Source organism: Tauraco erythrolophus, chromosome 20, assembly GCF_009769465.1.
Source record: "Tauraco erythrolophus isolate bTauEry1 chromosome 20, bTauEry1.pri, whole genome shotgun sequence".
Taxonomy (NCBI): domain Eukaryota; kingdom Metazoa; phylum Chordata; class Aves; order Musophagiformes; family Musophagidae; genus Tauraco; species Tauraco erythrolophus.
Window position 1 is genome coordinate 6196523 of NC_141484.1, and position 19811 is coordinate 6216333.

General features: G+C 40.5%; 1 protein-coding gene across 1 annotated transcript in view; it reads left to right on the forward strand.

Moving 5' to 3' along the window:
* The first annotated feature begins 242 nt into the window (after positions 1–242).
* The window catches only part of CA10 (carbonic anhydrase 10 (inactive)), a 199030-nt gene continuing 179461 nt past the window's right edge, over positions 243–19811 (forward strand). The window contains exon 1 of the mRNA XM_086624162.1: positions 243–303. Coding sequence (XP_086480288.1) covers positions 243–303 — 61 coding nt within the window. The remainder of the gene's footprint in view (positions 304–19811) is intronic.

A 19811-nucleotide genomic window follows, 5' to 3' on the forward strand; every position in this document is an offset into this window, starting at 1 on the left:
CTTACTCGTGGAGGAACAGCCCGGTGCTGGCAGTTGGCTTCGTGGTCTTTTCTGGAGGGCGAAGGAAGGGAAGGGATCTCGCTTGAGCCGTGCAGAGGGAGAGCTCGGACATGTGTTGTCAGCACATCTGGGGAATACAGTCTGCAAGTACGAAAGGAAATTTGCTGGGATCGTTCAAACTGCGATATTGATCTTTGTTATTTTTTTTCGCCGAGGGATGCACTTGGCATGAGAATCGGAGGATGGAAATTGTTTGGGAGGTGCTTTTTCTTCTGCAAGCGAATTTCATCGTCTGCATTTCAGGTAGGCAGCTAGCACAGAAAGGGCGGGGGGGGGGGGGAGGAATACCGTACCGTACAGGGTTCCCAGGCTTCCCCTTAGCAAGGGGCAAGAGGTGCAGTTAAACCTAAACCGAAATAGTCGTTGAAAAATACATGAGCAATGTAGTGTGAGTGGGTCGTGACAGAAATCAACAACCATCAATCCCCCCCCCTTAATTCCAACACCTTTGTAGTAATAATGATACATTGGTTGCAATACATAATCACAATGTACTGATGAAGCAGATGCTTATAATTCCTAATGTACCTGATTGTGATAATTAATCGCAACAATTCTGTAATCCCAGAATTTCATGGGTCCTGAAGTTCTTAGACTCGTCTGATTTGCAGATATGAAAAGGTTTGTGGTTCATTGGTGGAGTTGTCGTGTTCTGGTGCCACAGTTCAGGGTCTGCAAAGGGAGGAATGACACTAAGAACGTGCCTCTGCTTTTCAATGGAGCCTTACTGTGGCCATGCTCTGAAAATGAATATAAAAAAAAATAATTAAATAGCCCCATCGAAAGAACTCCTTGGTGGCTGGGATTCCGGCTTTAAGCTTCTCATTTTAAGCTTACAAAGATCTCTCTCCCCTCTACTGTGTAGAAGTCGGGTAATTTCAGTTGTCACCAGAGCTTGTCCAATTAATGAATAGGCACGGCCGGGTGTCTAGCGTAAAGGATTGGAACAATTTATTCTTGGGGAAAACACTCCCTTCTGCTGCAAAAGCCCTGGCTGCCTTGTTAATTTGTCATGTCAGTCATGCTGGAATAATTATGTTGCAGGAGGCAGGAGTGGGGAGGTGGCCAGTTTTCTAGTTTGGGACACTTCAGGGAGCCCCATGGGGATCCAGGCTGCCTGCGTCTCCCGCTGTTCCACTTCTCTGTAGGCTGCTGCTGCCCTCAAGTCATTGCATAAGTCCAGGAATGGGAGTGCAAGCGACACAGGCAAGGCAGTGCAGGGGGGAGGGAGGGCGCCCTAGTGGGTACCTCAGTGCCCAGCCTGGACATGCTTAGGGAGAGGGAGCTCCAAAGCTCCCTTGGGACCATGCAGAGATTGGCTTGGGCCAGCTCCCAGCCAGCAGCCCCTGCCGCGTCTCACCCTGGCAGTGCCTGCCCCCACCGCGCTCTCTGCAGCACCTCCTGACGGATCCATCCATACGGCCCTGGGACTGGCAACACATGGACTAACATTTGGGGTGGCAGCATCTATGCTAGTTTGTGTTGCCTCCACCTGCCCCACAACTTTTTTTATTCCTGAACAAATAGTGTTGCTCTCAGCCTGCCGGGTATGTGAGCCCGTCTTTTATCCCTACAGACTGGCACCATCTGCTACCAGGCACCCAGGTGACCCTGGCAGCACCCCAGGCTGACCTTCTACTTGTGCCCATTGGTACCATCAGAATAATTCGCTCTCTCCCTCTTTAGAACAGCAAAACCTGCTGCCTCTTGTCATTTAAATCTCACACTTATCTATTAAGCTCAGCGTGATCTGCCACCTGTCTAGTCCTCTTCAAATTAGGCACTTCTTCAAGTATCACGGTGAGAATGGAAAAATGAAGCTCATCGCTTTCTTGGTCATTCTGACAGTAATATCCTGAGACAGAAAGAAGCTGTCCCATTCTGTGCAGGTCCTTATGCCACACGTTAAGCTGCCAGTGCTTCCTAATCTCCCCCCTCCTTCCTTTCCTCATCCTCAGGCATGGGAACCCAGGCTCGGGCAGCTGCTAGCTGGGTCAGTCCTGCAGGGGCTCTCATCGCTCTCCATCTCCCTCTAGCACTGTGAACAGACTGATAACCATCTCTGTTTTCTTCTTCTCTTTTTTTGGGAAATAAAGTGAATAAATCAATGGTGGGATGCTTTTCCTGCATGGTTAAAGCTGTGGTTTGCAAATAATTTTAACCACATAGAGGATGTGTGCGTGCATTTAGGCTTTATTTTTCTTTCTTTTTTTTTTTTTTTTTCCTAGGGATTTTTATGTTTTTCAGGAATCCTTAGGATTTGTCATCTTGGTAAAAGGGATTAAGATCTGTAGATATCTGACTGGCACTAATACTTTGTATCTTTCCTCTGCCATCCTTTTTACACTATGTTTTGCAGCATATTATCTAGCTGGGATGTCTGGATACCAGTGTAAGTAAGAGAAGGTGTAATGAAGCCTGTTAAGGTTTGTCTCAGCACTGGATTCCAGAAGCCGTGTGTTTTTAGCACTGGGGCACTGGTCATTCATTCAGCTTGTTACTTAAAAAAACCCACTAGTTGAGCACACTTTACAAATTACAGGGATGTGAATTAAGGAATGTGATAGGAGTATTTTTTCCTGTTTTTTTTTTTTTTTTCTTTCTTATTAAGTCAGTTGTTTTAGCAATGAAGATCCATGACTGGTCTTCTGTGCATGGATCTTTCCTGAACATTAACGCTTGATTCAGTGTCATTCAAACCTGTGATGGCCATTCTACTAATTCCAGTGGTTATTTGGATTAGGGCCTATTAAGGGCTGCTATTCAAAGAGCTGATGTCAGCCACTGAATTGAACAGACTATTAAGTTAGTTTATCATTATTAGTGAACTTATTTATTAAATATAGGTTCAATGTTATGTCACGTTGTCTTTTGCTATGTATTTACCTGATGTTTAAATATAAATTATGCTGTATGTAGCACTTATGCTGAGTTTCTTAATCAAAATAATTAATGAAGTTATAAAATTAGCTTTTTAGTGTCTCATGCATGAATTTTTGTGGGAATTAGTATATGGAAAGTCATCTCATCTATTAAAAAGAGGCATATATATTTTCAAAATGTTTTATACTTAACGTATTTTTTATCAGTCAGTTACCGATGTGTATGATAGATTGTTTAGTTTGGAAGAAATGATACTGAGTTTTAGGAATATATATCTTTTTAATTACTGGCCCTTATGTTTGGGAAATAATTTATCTGTGACCTTCATAAGCCAAATATTTTTGTTTTCTTGACATACTAAATGAAGGCTTTTGCTACTTGAAATTGCATGTTTAAAAGGAGAATCTAGTTTCTTTGTGCAAATGCAAATGAGAAATAAGAACAGATTGAAGGACCACGAAAACAATTCCTATCCTTTAGGAAGGAATGAAAGCCCTCCCTTTCCTTCTAAGTCATGATACATATTTACTGCTTTGAGTTGTAGCCTCTGAGGAAGAATAGTCGTGATTTGTATTATGACGTCTGAGGTTTTGTTCCTTTTCATGATACTACGGCATAGAAGGAACACAGGGTAGTGAAAGTGAAGATGTCCTGTAGATAGAACACTGAAACAAGACCACCCTGGTTGTTGTTCCTTCGGAGATGCAGATAATCATGGCACAGAGATTATACTGCTTACATAGAAAGAGGGTAAGAGTTGTTGGAATTATGTCCAAAATTTCCTTCCTGGATAAGAATACCACCAAAGATTAATTAGCATCAGTGTTCTCAAGTGGGATGTTGTTGATCCCATAATGGCTGCCACCTTTGCTTGCACAGTCATTTGTATAAACTATGAGCATTTTCTTTTATGATTCTAGGTGTTAACTATCAATTCCAAGAAAAAAAATCAGGATGCTGTTTTCAAACCCTTGCAGGATACTTATTTTAAATACGGAAATGCTACTGTCATGGGCTTTGATTAAGGTTTCTACGTACATTTTCTGTTAATCCATCAACAAAATGATTTATAGAACCTTGCATGTTCAACATCTTTGTGGCTTCCTATGAATTGATATATTACCTCTTACTGTTTTGGCTTGCAGGAACTAATATAGATTAAATTCATGCAAGTCCTACAGCTCTCTCATTCTTTGGAAGTATTTTCATCCTTTGCCATCATCCTCAACTTATGTAGGGGCAGATCCCTTTCACGATGTATTTTCTTTGGGCTGTTTGGCAGCACACAGGGGTCATAAATCATGTCTCCTGAACACCTAAGATGGTAGAAAAAAACCCTGGTGTATCAAGGAATTCCACTGTGTATTTGGCATCTGATGTAGCGTCTCCAGGCATTGAGGGCTAGGGGTATTATTTGGAGCACAGTTGCTCTTCATTTTCTATCTTGCTGCTTCTGCGGTCTCCGAGCTCTCATTACCTGGCATAACACTGAGTTGTCCTATAGGAACTCTAAATTATGCCAGGGCTTGAATTATCTGTTGAATGATGGTCTGTAAGGTCTGATAACTCTTCTTCTCTTCGCATTGTACGACCTGAGGTAATTCAAGCTAAGGTAGTCTTGTAGAAGAGAAGAATATCAAGGCTCTAAGGTGCATTAGTAACTGACAGTGAATGGTTCATTGTTATGTGTGGACAAAAACGTTAAACCAAGTTAATTATTCTCAAATAGCGTCACAGAAATAGTTTTTGCTGGTGCTTTTGTTAAGTAAGCAATGTCATATCTTAGGGGAAGGAATTATTCATAGCATAGAGAGATATATATGAGAGAAAGTAATCACTAGGCATATAGGAAGGTACAACGTGCAGCCTGGTGCATCTGGTAACTAAGAGCTTTTGGCATCCAATCCATTATGGTATTCTTTTCTGCTTTGTCCCATATCCACAGCTTCATGGGTGTGAGCAAGCCTTCATGCCTGCATTGAGTTTGTTGATGTTACTGAAAATCCACATGGATTCAATCCTCCTGCTCACTTTCAAACACAGGATGCAGGCCATATGTTGGATCCAAAGACTCGGTTCCTTAGCACTTGAATGCTTTCTCAGTTCAGAGATGTTGCTGCCTTTTCAAAAGATATGGAGATGTTTCTGCTTTAAAATTCTATGGCAATAGCCTTGTAGTCTCCTATAAATGTCTGCTTTACTTTTTTCGTATGTGTGTGTGTCCTGTATTTTTCATCATTCTATTTTTATTGTTAGTTTTACAGCTAGAGCGTGACCAGATAGGCGCTAAAGTGCCAAAACAACACACATATTTTTAGCTTATGTAAAGGTAGTAGAAGGAAATGTTTATGAATAGTTTTGCACATATTATGCTGAGCTATTTTCCATCCGATAAACTGATAGAAATAAACTGGTAATCGCTGCTATTCTTTTCCAAATCCCAGTGATGAAGATACCTAGTTTTCAAAGGGACCTCTTTGCCTTGTTCTTTTGCCATATTATTAAATGCAACTGAACTAGATACCAAGCCTCCAAGAAAAAATTACTAAAAACAGGAACAACAAAAAAAAACCAGCTCAAATGAGCACTCTTAATTTAAGGGTATTCTTTTTAAGATACAACTGATGTTATGGAGAAGTTTTTCCCTTGATATTCTTGGAAAGGTTTTGGTGTTTATGTCTACAACAGCTGGATTTTAGATTCAGCAAGGATTGAAATGACTTTCCATTTGTATTGTGAATATTCCTTGTATAACAATGAACAAGGAGTTCTTGCTTACCCTAAAAGGCTGTTTTGCTTATTTGTTGCTGTTGGTCAAAGTATTGCTTCCTTACTTGGTTGAAAGGTTGTAATTTAGCCGAGGAGGGAGCTGCTGGTTTTGTCGTTACTGATTGTTTACAGCTAAACTTGACATGGCCCAGACTGAAGTGGATGATTGGCCCATCTGGGCTGTTAATAGAAGACTATATAAAACTGTTTTATCATTATCTCATTACCAGCTCAAGCAGCAGACAAAACGAGATGACAGCTAGTTATGGACAACGCTGATATATGTGATAAGTGTTATTTTGCTCCTATCCTGTTTTTATCTTAACTGTACATCATGTTGGAAGGAATAGAAAGTAGCAATCAAATTTTAAATGACTTGGTTAGAGGCAACACTGTATAGTGTGACTGCATTTCCATTGTAATGCCATCAGAAGGTGCAAAGGTGCGAAGAATATCAGCAAAAAAAATTCCATTGTGATAGATAAATTGAAACATTAATGGTAAATAAATAGAAGACAGATTTATAAAGGATAATAATCTGGCATTTAGGAGAATTTACAGCGCAGCCTGTTTACAGTTGAACTCAGTAGAATATTTTATTCCTGGTTTAACCACTGGTGGTTAAAAAGCTGTCAAGAATCTTTCAATGGAATTTCTTGAAGATAAAATAGGAAGTTATTATTCTGATAAGAATAGAGGACTGAAACACTTTAAACCTATATTCTGTGTAGTATAGTAGCCTTTCTGGTGATGTAGACAAGTACTGGGTGCCTCACAGGCACACGGGTGCTCATAAGTGTGAACAACTTATTTGTCAATATGGGGAATGTTTTCATGCAGTGCTTAGAGTTGACAGCAGAGGTAACAGGGCATAAGGAAACCTGTATTTACACCCACCTTAAAAGACCCTGAAACTCTGAGAATGTTATAAATGGCTTCAGTGTTAGTGAGATTTGGCCCTTACAAATAGCAAAAACTTAAAAGCTTGACAATGAGAAAAGCTTTAGATGGCAGGTTTTTGTGCTCCTGTTGAGTGCCAGGTACAGCCTATCCAGGATTACAGCCCTAAAATACTTAATTTTCTTTTTCTTTTATTAATCTTGAAAAATGGTAGGTGATCAGTTCCCACATACATGGCAGTAGTGGTCAGAATGAAAAAAAAAATATTCATAGTCTGAAGCATTTTTCCATATGAAAACATTTTTGGTTTAGATTCATGTATCTGTAACATTTGTATTTCTATAGTAAAATTAGTATTAAACTTAAATGCTCCACAGTTTTATCTTCTGTAATATTATTGCCAGAAAAATATCACAGTAGCTGAAATTCACGAATAACTAATTAGAATGTACTTTTTAACAAGATACTAAAATAAGTATAAAGATAGATGAGATATTATCCATTACATTATCTTTTCATTTCGACATTCTTTCTTCCTCCCTGTATCATTAGTCTGCAACTTAATCAAGCTCAGAATACTGCATGTTTGTCATCTGGCTTTTACGTATGGAACAGATAGAGTTGTGCACTGACTGTTCCAAAGTGGCTTCTAAGCACATGCAGGGAGGAGGAAGCTAAGCAACGTTATCCTTTTTTTTCCCCCCTCTAAATGTGTTGACATCTCTAGCTTTTAGAAGTAGCATTTGAGTAGATGGATTTAGAGGGAAAACATGGTTTTTGAAAAAGCATCTTCTTGTCAGTTTTGTGGGTTGTTTCCAATTTAAGTTCTTTCCTACTGTTGACTACTATAGTGCCCTGTTCTGCTTCAAGAATAGTCATCAGAATGGAGTTTTTCTGTTCTGCCAGGGATAGAAATATTAGCACAGTAGGACTCCTACAGAATTTGCCTTATTAATGCTAAAAGAAAAAGATACTGAGTAATAGAGAAAGGTTTTGGTTTTTAGAGAAAGGCTTTTTGTTTGCATGGCTATGGAAAACTCTACTGTTTAGAGTGCTGCTGCAATGACCATGTCCTCCAGCAAACCCTGCCTGATAGCTGTACGCCCAGTAGGACAGGGGTTGGGTAACTGAAGGAGCAGCTCAGGAAGGATTGCTGCTGCCACAGCTAAATTTTGGTTGGCAAGGTGACATAGTTGGGCTGCTAGAAAGAGCATTAATTTGCGTTTGCAGAGAAAAGAAACTTTCTTTAGGAAAAAGGTAGTGCTGAAGACTTGTGCTTGCTGGCAGAAAAGGATAACGGTACTTTAGTAGTGTCCCCTGAAAGTGAAATTTTATGGAGAATGAGATATTTGTGCATACACAGGTGGAAAGCTATACCATTTGCAGGTGAGGTGTGTTACATCTCATGTGGGAACCTGCAGTTATGGAAGGGAAGGGCTGCTGGAAAGAAAAGGTGTTTGACCCTACGCTGGTCCTAATGCTGCTGCTTGGGAGTGCATGAACGGTTACTGACAGATTTCTTTGAATGGGGTTGTGCGCTGTGGATTTTTGTAAGAATGAAAGGTACGAATGAGAAGAGCTTTGTGTTACATTTCAGTCAAAAAGAAGAAAAAAGATGAATTTCAGTGGCAAAGCTTGAACCAGTTTGCAGGGAGCAAACTTCTTCCTAAGATATAAGGAAGAAATTCTTCACTCTGAGGATGGTGAGGCACTGGAACACGTTGCCCAGAGAAGTTGTGGCTGCCCCATCCCTGGAAGTGTTCAAGGCCAGGTTGGATGAGGCTTTGAGCAACCTGATCTAGTGGAAGGTGTCCCTGCCCATGGCAGGGGGGTTGGAACTGGATGATCTCTGAGGTCCCTTCCAACCCAAACCATTCTGTGATTCTCTGTAGCGTTGGCTGCGCTTTCACAGATGGAGAAACTGAGGTAGAATGTCATGCCAAAGGTCACCCAGCAGCAATTTAAGTAATTACAGTCCATTTTCACTCTCATTTCTGCCTTGCGGCACTAGGGTTTCACATACACCTTCTTTCTGGTCAGGGTGTGACACTGGGTCTCCTCATGGAGACAGTGAACTGCCTCACTCAGAGCAGGGAGCTCTGAGCTGCCGTTAAGCTCAGCCCTTCGCCAGCCCTCAGCCATGTTCCCTCACCCGCCTCGCCAACCGGACTAGCCAGCCTGACCGCGGACCTGCCTCCTCGTGTTTCCCCACCGCAGGCGTGCCTGGGGATGGCAGGAGGGCGGCTGACCCGCGTGGCTCTCCCTGTACTGCACCTCCTGTCAGGGGACTGAGGGGCTGTGCCCCACCGGGAGGTGACCGCCCCTGCGGCACTGCCAGCCCTCGCGAACTCCTGGGAACATCTTCCTGGACATGGTTTCCGTAAGCTGCACGCTAACATTGCCTCTCCGTTTCTGACCGGAAGGGGAATGGCAGCAGCTGGGCGCACTCAGTGAACTCAGTGAAACCTGGCAGCCTGGCCCCACACAACACAAAATGTCTGTTTTCAGACCTCTAGAACTTGGAGCGCGGCTGCGCAGCGAGTTGATGGCCGTTTCTGCTCCCTCGCCGCTGGACTCCTGGCTTGGTGCCGTTTGCTTCAGCCGGGTTTACCCTCGGTGTTTAAACTTGGGCGGCTGCCCCAGGAGTGAAGCGCCACAGAACGGGGCCCGCTGTGTCCCCTCAGAGCCGCGTCCTCCCTTCTTTCCCTGCCTGTGTATTACGAGGTGCTTCTTCTCCACAGCAAGAGCAGTAAAGTTCTCGTGAGGTATAATTATGGTATATTTAAGAATTATATCAATTAGAGTTTAACTTGAATTGGTTTGCAGGAGTTAGTGTGATGTTAAGGTAAAATTCAGACCCACGCAAGCTTCCTCCATAAACATGTGCTACTTAAATTCTGCTTAAATTATTCATTCAGTTGGCCTTGTCATGTTTTTATTGGGACTATGAGTAACAAACAGGCTCCTCAAAGTGCAGCGCTTTGCCTGCCTCATGTTTCGCATCCACTGGATGGATGTGGGTGACAACAGAAAGTTCAAGTCACCAGAGGTTTTGGCCTGAAACTTTCGCTTTGAAATTCGCTGTCAGCAAACAGGTTCCTTTACATACTGATGCGGTTGTTGGATGTGCTGTGTGCACATACGTGAGTTTGTTTTGGGGAGTGAAATCCTTACCCCAGGGCGTTTCACCTATGATGTCTGTAACTCCCACTTTTGATTTTCCAGTACATTCACCCGGATTCACCGTTTGTGGTTTTTTTGTTCACATTCATATTTACAAGCGGTATCGTATTGTTACAGTAAGTTTTTGTGCCTGCTGGAAAACAAAGTAGTCTACAAGGACTCCACAGTCTCCTCTCATTTGCCCAGATGATCCTGAGGGTGACTGTGTGGCAGTTAGTAATTGCAAGTGGGATTTAAAGTTATCTGCAGATGCATAATTTTTATCTTCAGTATCCCCCCTGGCACTCCCTCCAAGTTGTTAACAATTCATCTTCACCGGTCTGTAATTGTGCCTTTGCCCTAGAGTCACAGGTGTTTAGCTCACTGTGGAACAGGATGCAAAATAGAGTAATAAATAATATGATTTATTTTTATTAGGTGACATAAGTATGTTTTCATACTTACAAGCTAAAAAAACTTAGTCATCCTCTTTGTATTTTATTGTGATACATTAATACACAGATTCAGCAAAATGCAAAACTTAAAAGACGTGCTTAAGTGTTTTGCTGTATCTGAGTCTTGATATGTAATGGTATAAAACAACTTAGATTAAGGACGTGCTTAAGTGCTTTGCTGAAGCAAGGAGTATCAGTAGTGTAATGCATGAATAATACAAAATCTTTGGAAAAGCCCAGCTAAGATGAGCAGAAGTTTTCTTAATCTCTGATTAACTTACACAGTTGTGTAGGAAATAGTTTTTTATCCTAGTAAAATCATATCAGTTCTTTGCGTGGTAAAGTGAAGACACGGACTTTTCTAGTATGGCTAACATAGCAAGAGAAATTTACAATTAGAATGAAAATAATCTGGATTGTAATTTGTTAATTCTCACTGTATGGATGCCCTGAAGGAAATAGACATCATTTTCACAATAGTAAACAGATTTCCCCCCCCCCAACCCACCCCGGACTACGTAAATAAAACCAAAAAAGTCAAATAACAAGAGTTGAGTGATAGTAAACAGTGCTTTTCACATGTCAATTTCTGGTCCACTTTTTTTCCAGCATAAATTTTAATTTTAGTTTGATCAGACCTCAACTCCTGATATAAAGAGGATATCCTGTGTACAGACCTGGGCTGTGGGGCTGCACAGCGTGACTGGTGGAGGGGCAGTGGCACAGCTGTGTTGTGTGGTGAGGGATGACCCACTCTACCAGGTGGTGCCAACACTGGTGCTTGGGCAACCTCATGCCAGTTTTGTGAAAGCAGGTTTTAGTCAGAATGATGTAGGAAACTTCTTGTGGGGGATATATAAAGATTCTTGAGGTTCTGTCTGTCTCTCTGTCTCAGACTGAAACAAGCCAAATATGTCCTCTTTACTGCTGAGAGAAGGTGGTAGCATATTCATTATGCATCAGTAGAAAAATTCCTCAAGTTTTAAATGAGGTAAGACTTCATATATAGCATTATGAATAAATTTCTACCATGGCAAAAAAGTTTACATAAGTATTGCACTATTTATAAAAATAGTGGAGAAAGCTCCACAACACATTTACATCATATTTATGTATTTGGGCTGTATGTACCGAAGGCCTGCAGACTTTCTCCTTTCTCTCCTCCAACCATTGTCCTGATTTTGCTCTGCTTGATGCTTCACAGCAGCAAGTAACTCTCATAACTCATGCTTGTAACTCTCCCATTTTTGTTCCTTACTCTATGTAACTGGGACCTTCTGTGTCTACTATGTTTTTATATTTTTGAATACTTATTTACTTTGCAGTAATAAAAGAGCCTATCTGTCAAGGTAGTCAACATCTTCCTTTTAATGTTCCTGAAAAAGAACCTGTGACTCAGATTTCAAACCACAGCAAATAACAGTTGAATTTAAATCTCTTTTGAAAGGTCTCCCTTTTAGTGGCTTCTTAGCTGATATCCTTATAAGTGTTGTGGAGGACCAAACGATGAAGTGTGTCTTGATCACGTGATATCATCATATTACTGGACACCTAAGCATTGATTCTGGTCATTGAATACTTCAGAACTTAAAAGCGTTGAAATAGGGCATTCATATGTATAAAAACAGAGTGTATGAGATAATACTATTGCATTATTTATAAAACTCAAGTGTTTTGGATATAACTTTCACTGATATTATGTAAACTGTACAGAAATAATCTCCTGGCGTTTGCCTGGAAGGAGAGTCAGCAATTCCTACATGTTTTTTCAAATCTTATGTAGAAACAAAAAAGTATTTGTTTAACACAAGCTTGTTTTGGATATTTTGCCAAGGAAAAAAGCAAGCTTTGCTAATATAGGCTGAAATAAAGCGTAAAGTAAAATCATCAAATCAGCTCTTAGTTCACAGAGGTAGCGAGCAGTGGAATTACTCTGCCAAAACGTTGGCATTGGGTTTGGTTAAGTATTAAGCAGAGGTCTCTTGGTAAATAGTCCCGTTAGAAGCATACTGTGACCTCTGCAGCTGGGATTCAGGTATGTGGGAGAACCGTGCTTAGGAGCTTTACCAGTCATGTGGTCAGAATGATTTTCAATCACTTTGGTCATTGCTGGATTAAAATTGAGGCTGCAGAGATTAATGGTCTGTTGTTACTAATCCACTAAACCCCTGTTCCTAGATCTTTTAAATTGACTGAACCTATAGATTGTTAAGTTACTGAGAGATATGGATTCGTAATGGTTTTAACTTATCTTTTTGATGTTTGGTGTTAGCAGTATCCTAGTATTTATTGCTCTTGCAGACAGTGATCTTGGCTGTTCTAGAATGGAACCGAACTTCATACTTTTGATTTATACTATTCTACAGTAGAGTAGAAGTGTGTATCGTTTTAAATTAATGTGGATGAAGAAAGCTTTACAATGTTTAGATATGAACTGGCATTAGTGGAAGCTCCAAAAGAACAACAGAAATTAAATCTTGTTTTCACTTCTTGTTACAAATGGTGGCCACTGTCCCTAGCTGTCAAAATAGCCGCTATCTCCCTTCAGTCTGTCTGCGGTTAACAGTGGTGGCTGTCCCCTCAAGGGGGTTTTAGTGACATTTGAAGATACGGCCAAAAGCGAAATGGCTGTTCAAGCTTTTGGGAAATTACGTTTTCTAAACTAGTGCAGTATTTGGAGTATGAGGGCTATTCCCAGCGATCTAGCACAGTTCGACATAATTTCTGTACTTAATTTCTGTGCAGGTGTAAGGAATGTTTCCCAGGTGAAAAACATTGTACCCCTAAAAAAAAGAGGAAAGAAATGAGGAAACAGGTCATCCATTTACTGAGACATGAGGAAGCTTTGGGCACAACAGTGTAGTGATTTGGGTTTCAGCAGGCATCTGTAAACAAGATGCATAAAGAGGGTTTTAACAGGTCTCCATCAGCACACTATGGGAGAGGGAACAGCATGTGGAAAAAATCAGACTGTGGTTGTGGATGGGAGAGTTCTGAGGGTATTTAATCTGAGTGGATAGCTTTACATTAGGCAAGAAGGTTTGATTCCTATCATATGCTGAAAACAAGCACAATTTTTTTGCTTTCGTGTTCACCACAGGAGATGCGGAAAGTTCTTAGGAAAGTATACTTTTGCATTTTAACTGCACTTGCATTAATCTGCTTGGGAGAGGGGAGTAAGCTGTATTTGTAATTTATATAAATTAAAATAATTTTAATTGAAAAAAATAACGCATTTCTGATTTAAAGGGTTAATATGTCATAAAGTTTTATGAATATTAAATTTCTACAAATGTATTCTACATGTTTATACTAACATACAGCAAGGTCACGTGGCTTTAACTTCATAACTGACTTAAGACTCTGTCAGATAATTCTAGTGATGAAAATAAACCCTTTATTTCATGCAGCCATCTCTGTTTCTGAACCCTGGTGACTTGGCTTATTCTTTTGCCTTCTGGTTATCTCAGTAATAGTATCTCTTGATTAAGGACTGCAAAGAGCTTTTACATCTGTTCTTGCCACAAAGCTATGTAGGATAAAGTAGGCCAAAGATAACTCATCATGCAAACTATGGACCTCCAGTTATTTCTTTCCCTCCAGATTTAATATCGTGTTCAAATAAAATCGGGACTGTGGAAGTAAACCCAAAGCATTTAAATGGATTTTTGGCAATTTCTCAAAGCTCTCTAGAGGAACAAGAAAATACTAATGTTAAAACTGACATGTGTATGACTGGATTAAAAAGATGAAGTTACTGTCCTGACAGTTATTAAGAAATACAGTCCTTATCCTATAGAAGCTCAGCATCTAAGTGAAAACAACATTCACTCTTACAGAGGTGAATAGATCAATGAGAATAGTTACTGTGAAATTGAAAGGAAAAAGTGAATTCTTTCTTAGTAATGACAGAAATACCTGACACCAGCTAAACATGAGGCCTGTCCTCACATTCTAAAGAAGACTAATTTGTGAGAACTAGACACTAATTAAACTCACAACAAAAGGGAGTTCATGGTTGCCACTTCATAGACAGGCTTTGAAGCTTCAGTCACATGTTGCAAGTGATTTAGACCTGGATCTAAGTTATAGGTCCATGGTAGGATGGAAAACAGCACCCTGATGTTTAGCTAGCACTTAGGCCAGCCACTGAGCAGTTTGTCCTACCTAATCAGGCTCACATTGCAAACAAATGAAGCATTTGTTGAGTGGAGAGACACCAAGTAGTTTCTCTGTGTCTCTGTAGTGCATTTGTGACTGCCTACTGAATGGCTTCACAGAGTTAACTTGCATTACTCTAGCTAGTAGCTGAAAATGTCCTGTGCTGTCAGACTTCTCTTTCTCTGTTTAGACACTTTAGGGACCAGGGACTGTCCACTGTCTGGCATCCACAGTAGTTAGTTATAACCCCAGTGAGTAAGTGAGAAATACTACTCTGTTAGAATGATGGCAGTTTTTACCCACTCAGCGTGAGTGTAAACAAGCAGCCAGATCCTGTATTTACGTAAATCAGCGTAACTCAAAAGATCTGTTCTAGTTTGTTAGAGAAAGGAGCCAGCCCAGAGCATGGGTATGGCAGGATCAGGTCCTGGGATGCATCATTTTGTGAGTTCAGCTTTCGATCAGAAGTAATATGTCCGCTAGCTCTGTTAACCTGAATGTTTATTGCATGATTCTCATCCAGGTTTAAGACTGACTTAAATATTTTAACAGTTGCAAAATAAACATGTAGTCTGCTCACTTTTGGGTTTGTTTTTACAGCAATCATACACAGAGAACCCTGTTATTGGTGGTCCATTTTTTTTAGAGCTTCTGCCATCTCTTGCACTCTTGGTATTGCTTTTTTCTCAGTTGCTCTTAAAGGCAATATTAACAGATGGTATGCATTGCTCATTAAATCTGCATCTACACCTCTCCAAGGACTGCAAAGATGTTGGGAAACAGACCACGTTACTGCAGTAAGCGCTTTGAGGCTTAGAACTTACTGTGCTATTCGTGAGCTGTTTTCACTGCCAGTGTGTTTCGAGTGCTGTAGCAGTAGAGTTACAAATACATTGGTGAAATATTTCTAATTTAGCCAGGTCTGGATATGTGCCACTTTCTTACAGATTGGGTAGAATGTCTGTGTTTTTACAGACTTGCTGTAGGTACACTTTGGCGGTGTTACAGTCAACATCTCTTCCCTTTTGTAGAAATGTCTTAATGCTAAACATTAAATCTGTGTATCTGTAACTCTTGATTTCCCACTTCCATTTATGTGTCATCGATACCTTTGCTTTTCCTTGAGGTCACTTTCTCTGTAATGCTTAACTCTTCCTTTTGTCCTGTCTGTGGTGATGATGCTCTTTAGGTAGACGAGATATATAGATGTTACTTTTAGGCTTTCTCAACTCGAACGTGTCTTTGTCTGAAGAGGCAGCACTTTGATGTGCGAGTTGAAAGGGCATTGTGCCAGCATGGAATTCACTTTCTGTATGTTTCAAATTGTTGGTAAGAGATGCAGAAATCCAACTAGCAGATAAGAATTCTCATTTCGGCTTCTTTATTACTCTGATTTAAAACTGATGAGATCTGACTAGCAATCTCAAACACATCAATGTAGGCAAAATAGGGTGCTCCCATCTTGTTTCTCTTAAGCTTTGCTTTTCTTTACTAAAGTGTTGGATCAGAAAGGTTAAGTTGTTGTTGATTCCATGGTTCATGGAAGGTTAGGATTTAGTTTGCATTTCTTTCATAATTGACCTGTGTTGGGGATAAGGAAGCTAAAAAGGGATAGTACATTAAGTGGAAATGAGATCTACCCCTACCGATTTCACAGAAAGGAACACTTCCACCCTTCCATGTTTGAGCTAGTCTAAATGGGCACAGTGAGGAGTGGAAATTTAGTAATCTCTCCTAGTATTTTGTATTTATGTTAATGATTTTCTGTTGGCTAGGGATATTTCACCTTTTAAAAGCAAACTAAATAAAAAGTGATTTCAAATAAATCAATTTCAATAAAGGGCTACAAAAAGCTGTATAGGCAGTCATAAGATGAAAGTAACTTGGTTTGTATTAATTTAGATTGTTTATTTAGAAGTGGCTAAAATGAACCTAGTAAACCCAGTTTAAATTTATCCAATACAGTTTCTGAGCATACACACAAGGACTGCCTACCTTACATGTCCGTTTTTCCCTTGTGATTTACAACAGGCAAATGTTATACTCATGGAGATTTGCAAAATGAAGGAGCCATCTAAAGTAGCATCAAGAAAATAGAAGACTTTTTAAAGTTCCCAACTTAAGAAAATGAGAAGTAATACAGTCAAGAGTAGGACTAAATGCTCTTTCATTTACAATTAATAAAGTGGTGTCTCTAAGTATGAAAATATGTCATAGTGTTAATTATCAACATGGCATTGATACTGTGTTTGTCAGGAGCACAGTAGGACTGATACCAGTTCAAGACAGTAAATTTATCAGCATTCTATAATTTAAAGTGTTACAATGAGAACTGAAGCTGCTTCACTGAGTAACTGAAAGACCTAAACTGTGCTTAATTCTGCTTGGAGTCTTGCTTCTAAACTCATTAAAACTGCTGAAAGTTTTACCACTAACTTTACCAAAATTGGGCTACAGGGACAGCAAGTAACTTTCACCTAAGATACTTCAAAGCTTAGACAGTTTGAAGACATTTACTTTTTCCTGAGGATAATTTTCTTCTGTTCACCCTCTCTTGTTGCTTCTGCCCATTCCTTAGTTCTGAGTTAGGAGAGAAGAAAGACGGGAGTAGTAGACAAGTAAAGCAGATAGAAAGTATTTGATTGTGAGGGATGGAATAAAAGACGACTGGAGGAAGAGAAAAAAGAATGAGGATATAGACTAACAGGGAAGATGCTGGCAATGGAAGGTGACACTGAGATTGGGTGTTTCATAGTGCACTTTGCCAGAAACAAATGAGAAAGAGCATCAATGACAGTCCACTTCCCTAATTGCTTTTGGTTCTGGTCCTAAACAGACAGAAATTGGGTTGGTAGCTTCCATAGGAGCATGGCAATATTTTTATCTGAAGAATCACAGAGATAGAGATAGAGAGAGCTTGACTGTTCAGTCATCAAATCTTAATATTTTTTTTTTAACTCTTAACTTAGAGCACAGAAACTGTCAGAATCCTTGAAGACAAAATTGTTAATAACTTAAATGCTCTGAAGTTCTTGACTACGTAGCTGCTGACCTTTGAGGAGTCTGACTGCTTACTGAGATTGTTTCATTAGTATTTGCACATTGACTTCCTGCCAAAAAGTCAATCTGCTTTTCCTTTGCATGGTTTTGTTATTTTGAAGGTCTTCAGCTGTGGAATAAAATCCACTATGTAACAAAATGCTGGCAGAGTTGGAAGCTTTCCAGTAAAAGCTTTCCCAGGTTAAACTCTGGTGATGCTGAAATATTACAAGTGTTTTAGGTGGCCTTCTTTCCCTTGTGCCTTACCTAATGTAGCTGTTGCTGAAGAAGGGCAACAGTTAGTTTTATTTCCCACTGCTCCCAAGAGAATGTTCTACTTGTTATTTACAGGATGGAATTTATACATCATTTGAACTTTGGGCTTGGACTTTGCTTTTGTTCTTTTATCAGCCTCAAAACAGTGTTTTTTTTTACCGATGTTTCTAATGAACTTAATGATCCCTCTCATAGAGTTGATGAGTTATGATGTAGATGACAGTATGTATCGCATATCATATTTAGGTGCTCAGCATTTCTGCATTGTTGAAGATGCTTATACAAACTGTCTAAAATAACATGTAAATATCACGGTGAAAAAAAGCACAAGGAAATCCTGGCTGTATCAGAAAGGGCTAACTCGAGCAGATTAGCTACCAGTGGCCACCAGGAAAACGTCAGTTTCTTTCTCATGCAGGATGAAAAAGGAGAAGGATGGATGTACACTACCTCTTCTTTTTTCTCTTGTTCCTCTTATTTCCTCCCTAAAGGAGAGGAAGGTCAAAATGTCACCTGAAAAAGCTGCATGGAGCTAGCAATTTTCTATAAGCAGCTAAAGATGTCTGAGCTGTGAATGTTCTATTTATTGAGCCTACAGGGCTGAGATCAGATTTTTTATGATAGACAGAAATTGATGAGCCTGTCAAATACTTAGAGCCTAGGGGATGAAGGTATGTTTTGTACCTTATCATTAGACTTTGAGGTCTATCCTTTGGCATGTTGGCAAGGCCTGCATTTCACAGGGGATGGACTAAAGTAATTCTCACGTTCCAGTCCAGCAGTAAACAAGCAGCTACATTCTGCAAATGTGGCACATTCAGGATCAGTTTCAAGGAGAGCCCAATTAGAAGTGTATGGAGGCAGCTTGGCCTGTCTCCTTGGGATAGGGCATGCATGACTGTAGCTATTTGTCTAGTGCCTGACAGGATGGAGCCCCCTTCCTAATTGGAGCTTCTGGATGCTACTCCAACCTCAAAGATATTGTGCACAGTACATCAGTACAGCTCCACTGATCTTGCTAAATATACATCTGACTTGCACTAGCTGTGGGCTGTCTGTTCCCAGAGATGACAGCTGTGGGCCTTATTTTGCTCTGCAGGTACTAAGGGAACTTGAAGGAAGTGTGAGAAGGCGTTATTATTCTCAGTTATTCACAGGTTAAGACAGTGGAACCTCTGGCTCAGGATATTCCTAAAGCTCTAGCTGTAATCAATGGAAGGTTTTAGATGAAGGATCTCTCTTTACTGCCTATTTTGTGTTCTTTTTTCCAGCCCTTTTGCTGCTGACTATTGCTGCAGATCAACAGTTCTCAAACCTGTTTGCTCCTGCACCCAGGGTATGGGATAGTGGGGGATGAAGCAGCTCTGAAAATCCTTTGCCAGAGAAAGGAGGAGAGTATGAAAGATCTGAAACAAGAGGTGTTCATGGGTGTTCGGAGCTTAGAGCTTAACCACTGCTTCACAGTCTTCCCCCATTGGGATTACTTTTCTCTCTTTGCTAAAAAGCAGGGGCTCAGCTCAATACCTGTGGCCCCTGGTTCTGTCCTTGCTGAGTACAAGGCCTGCCCCTTTCCTCAGGTTTCTTTTTACTGCTACAACTGCTGGTCCGGGTACGGGCTTCCCCAGGCATATCCCCTCTCCTGCTCCCAGAAGCTCTTCTGTAACCCCCTCTTAAAGGAAGCATTGGATTCTTCCTAGGTTATTTGCTCTGATCTGCTGTTCTTTCGTATACATTACATTCACATTTATTTTGGTTGCAAATATTTTGCACGTTTGTACACAGATGTATACCACATCACACACATGCATATATTTGCATATATAAGTGTGATAAAAATGGAGTTAGCATCTGAGAGAAACAGATTTCCTTGGTAAGCTTGAAATAAGTCATGAAGCCTACGTCTTTATCAAATGAAGTGCTTTTGGGCTGGATTTTGGTATCTGCTATAACTGGGACTGGCTGGCTGGTTGAAGACAGCTGTGCTGGGTGCGGGGGTGGGAAGTCAAGCAGACGGTGCGGAGGAGACTGCACCCGAATGAGATGCTGTGGAATGGGGGAAGCAGAGAGAGAAAGAGAGGAGAAAATTAGGTCTGAGAGCCAGTTAGA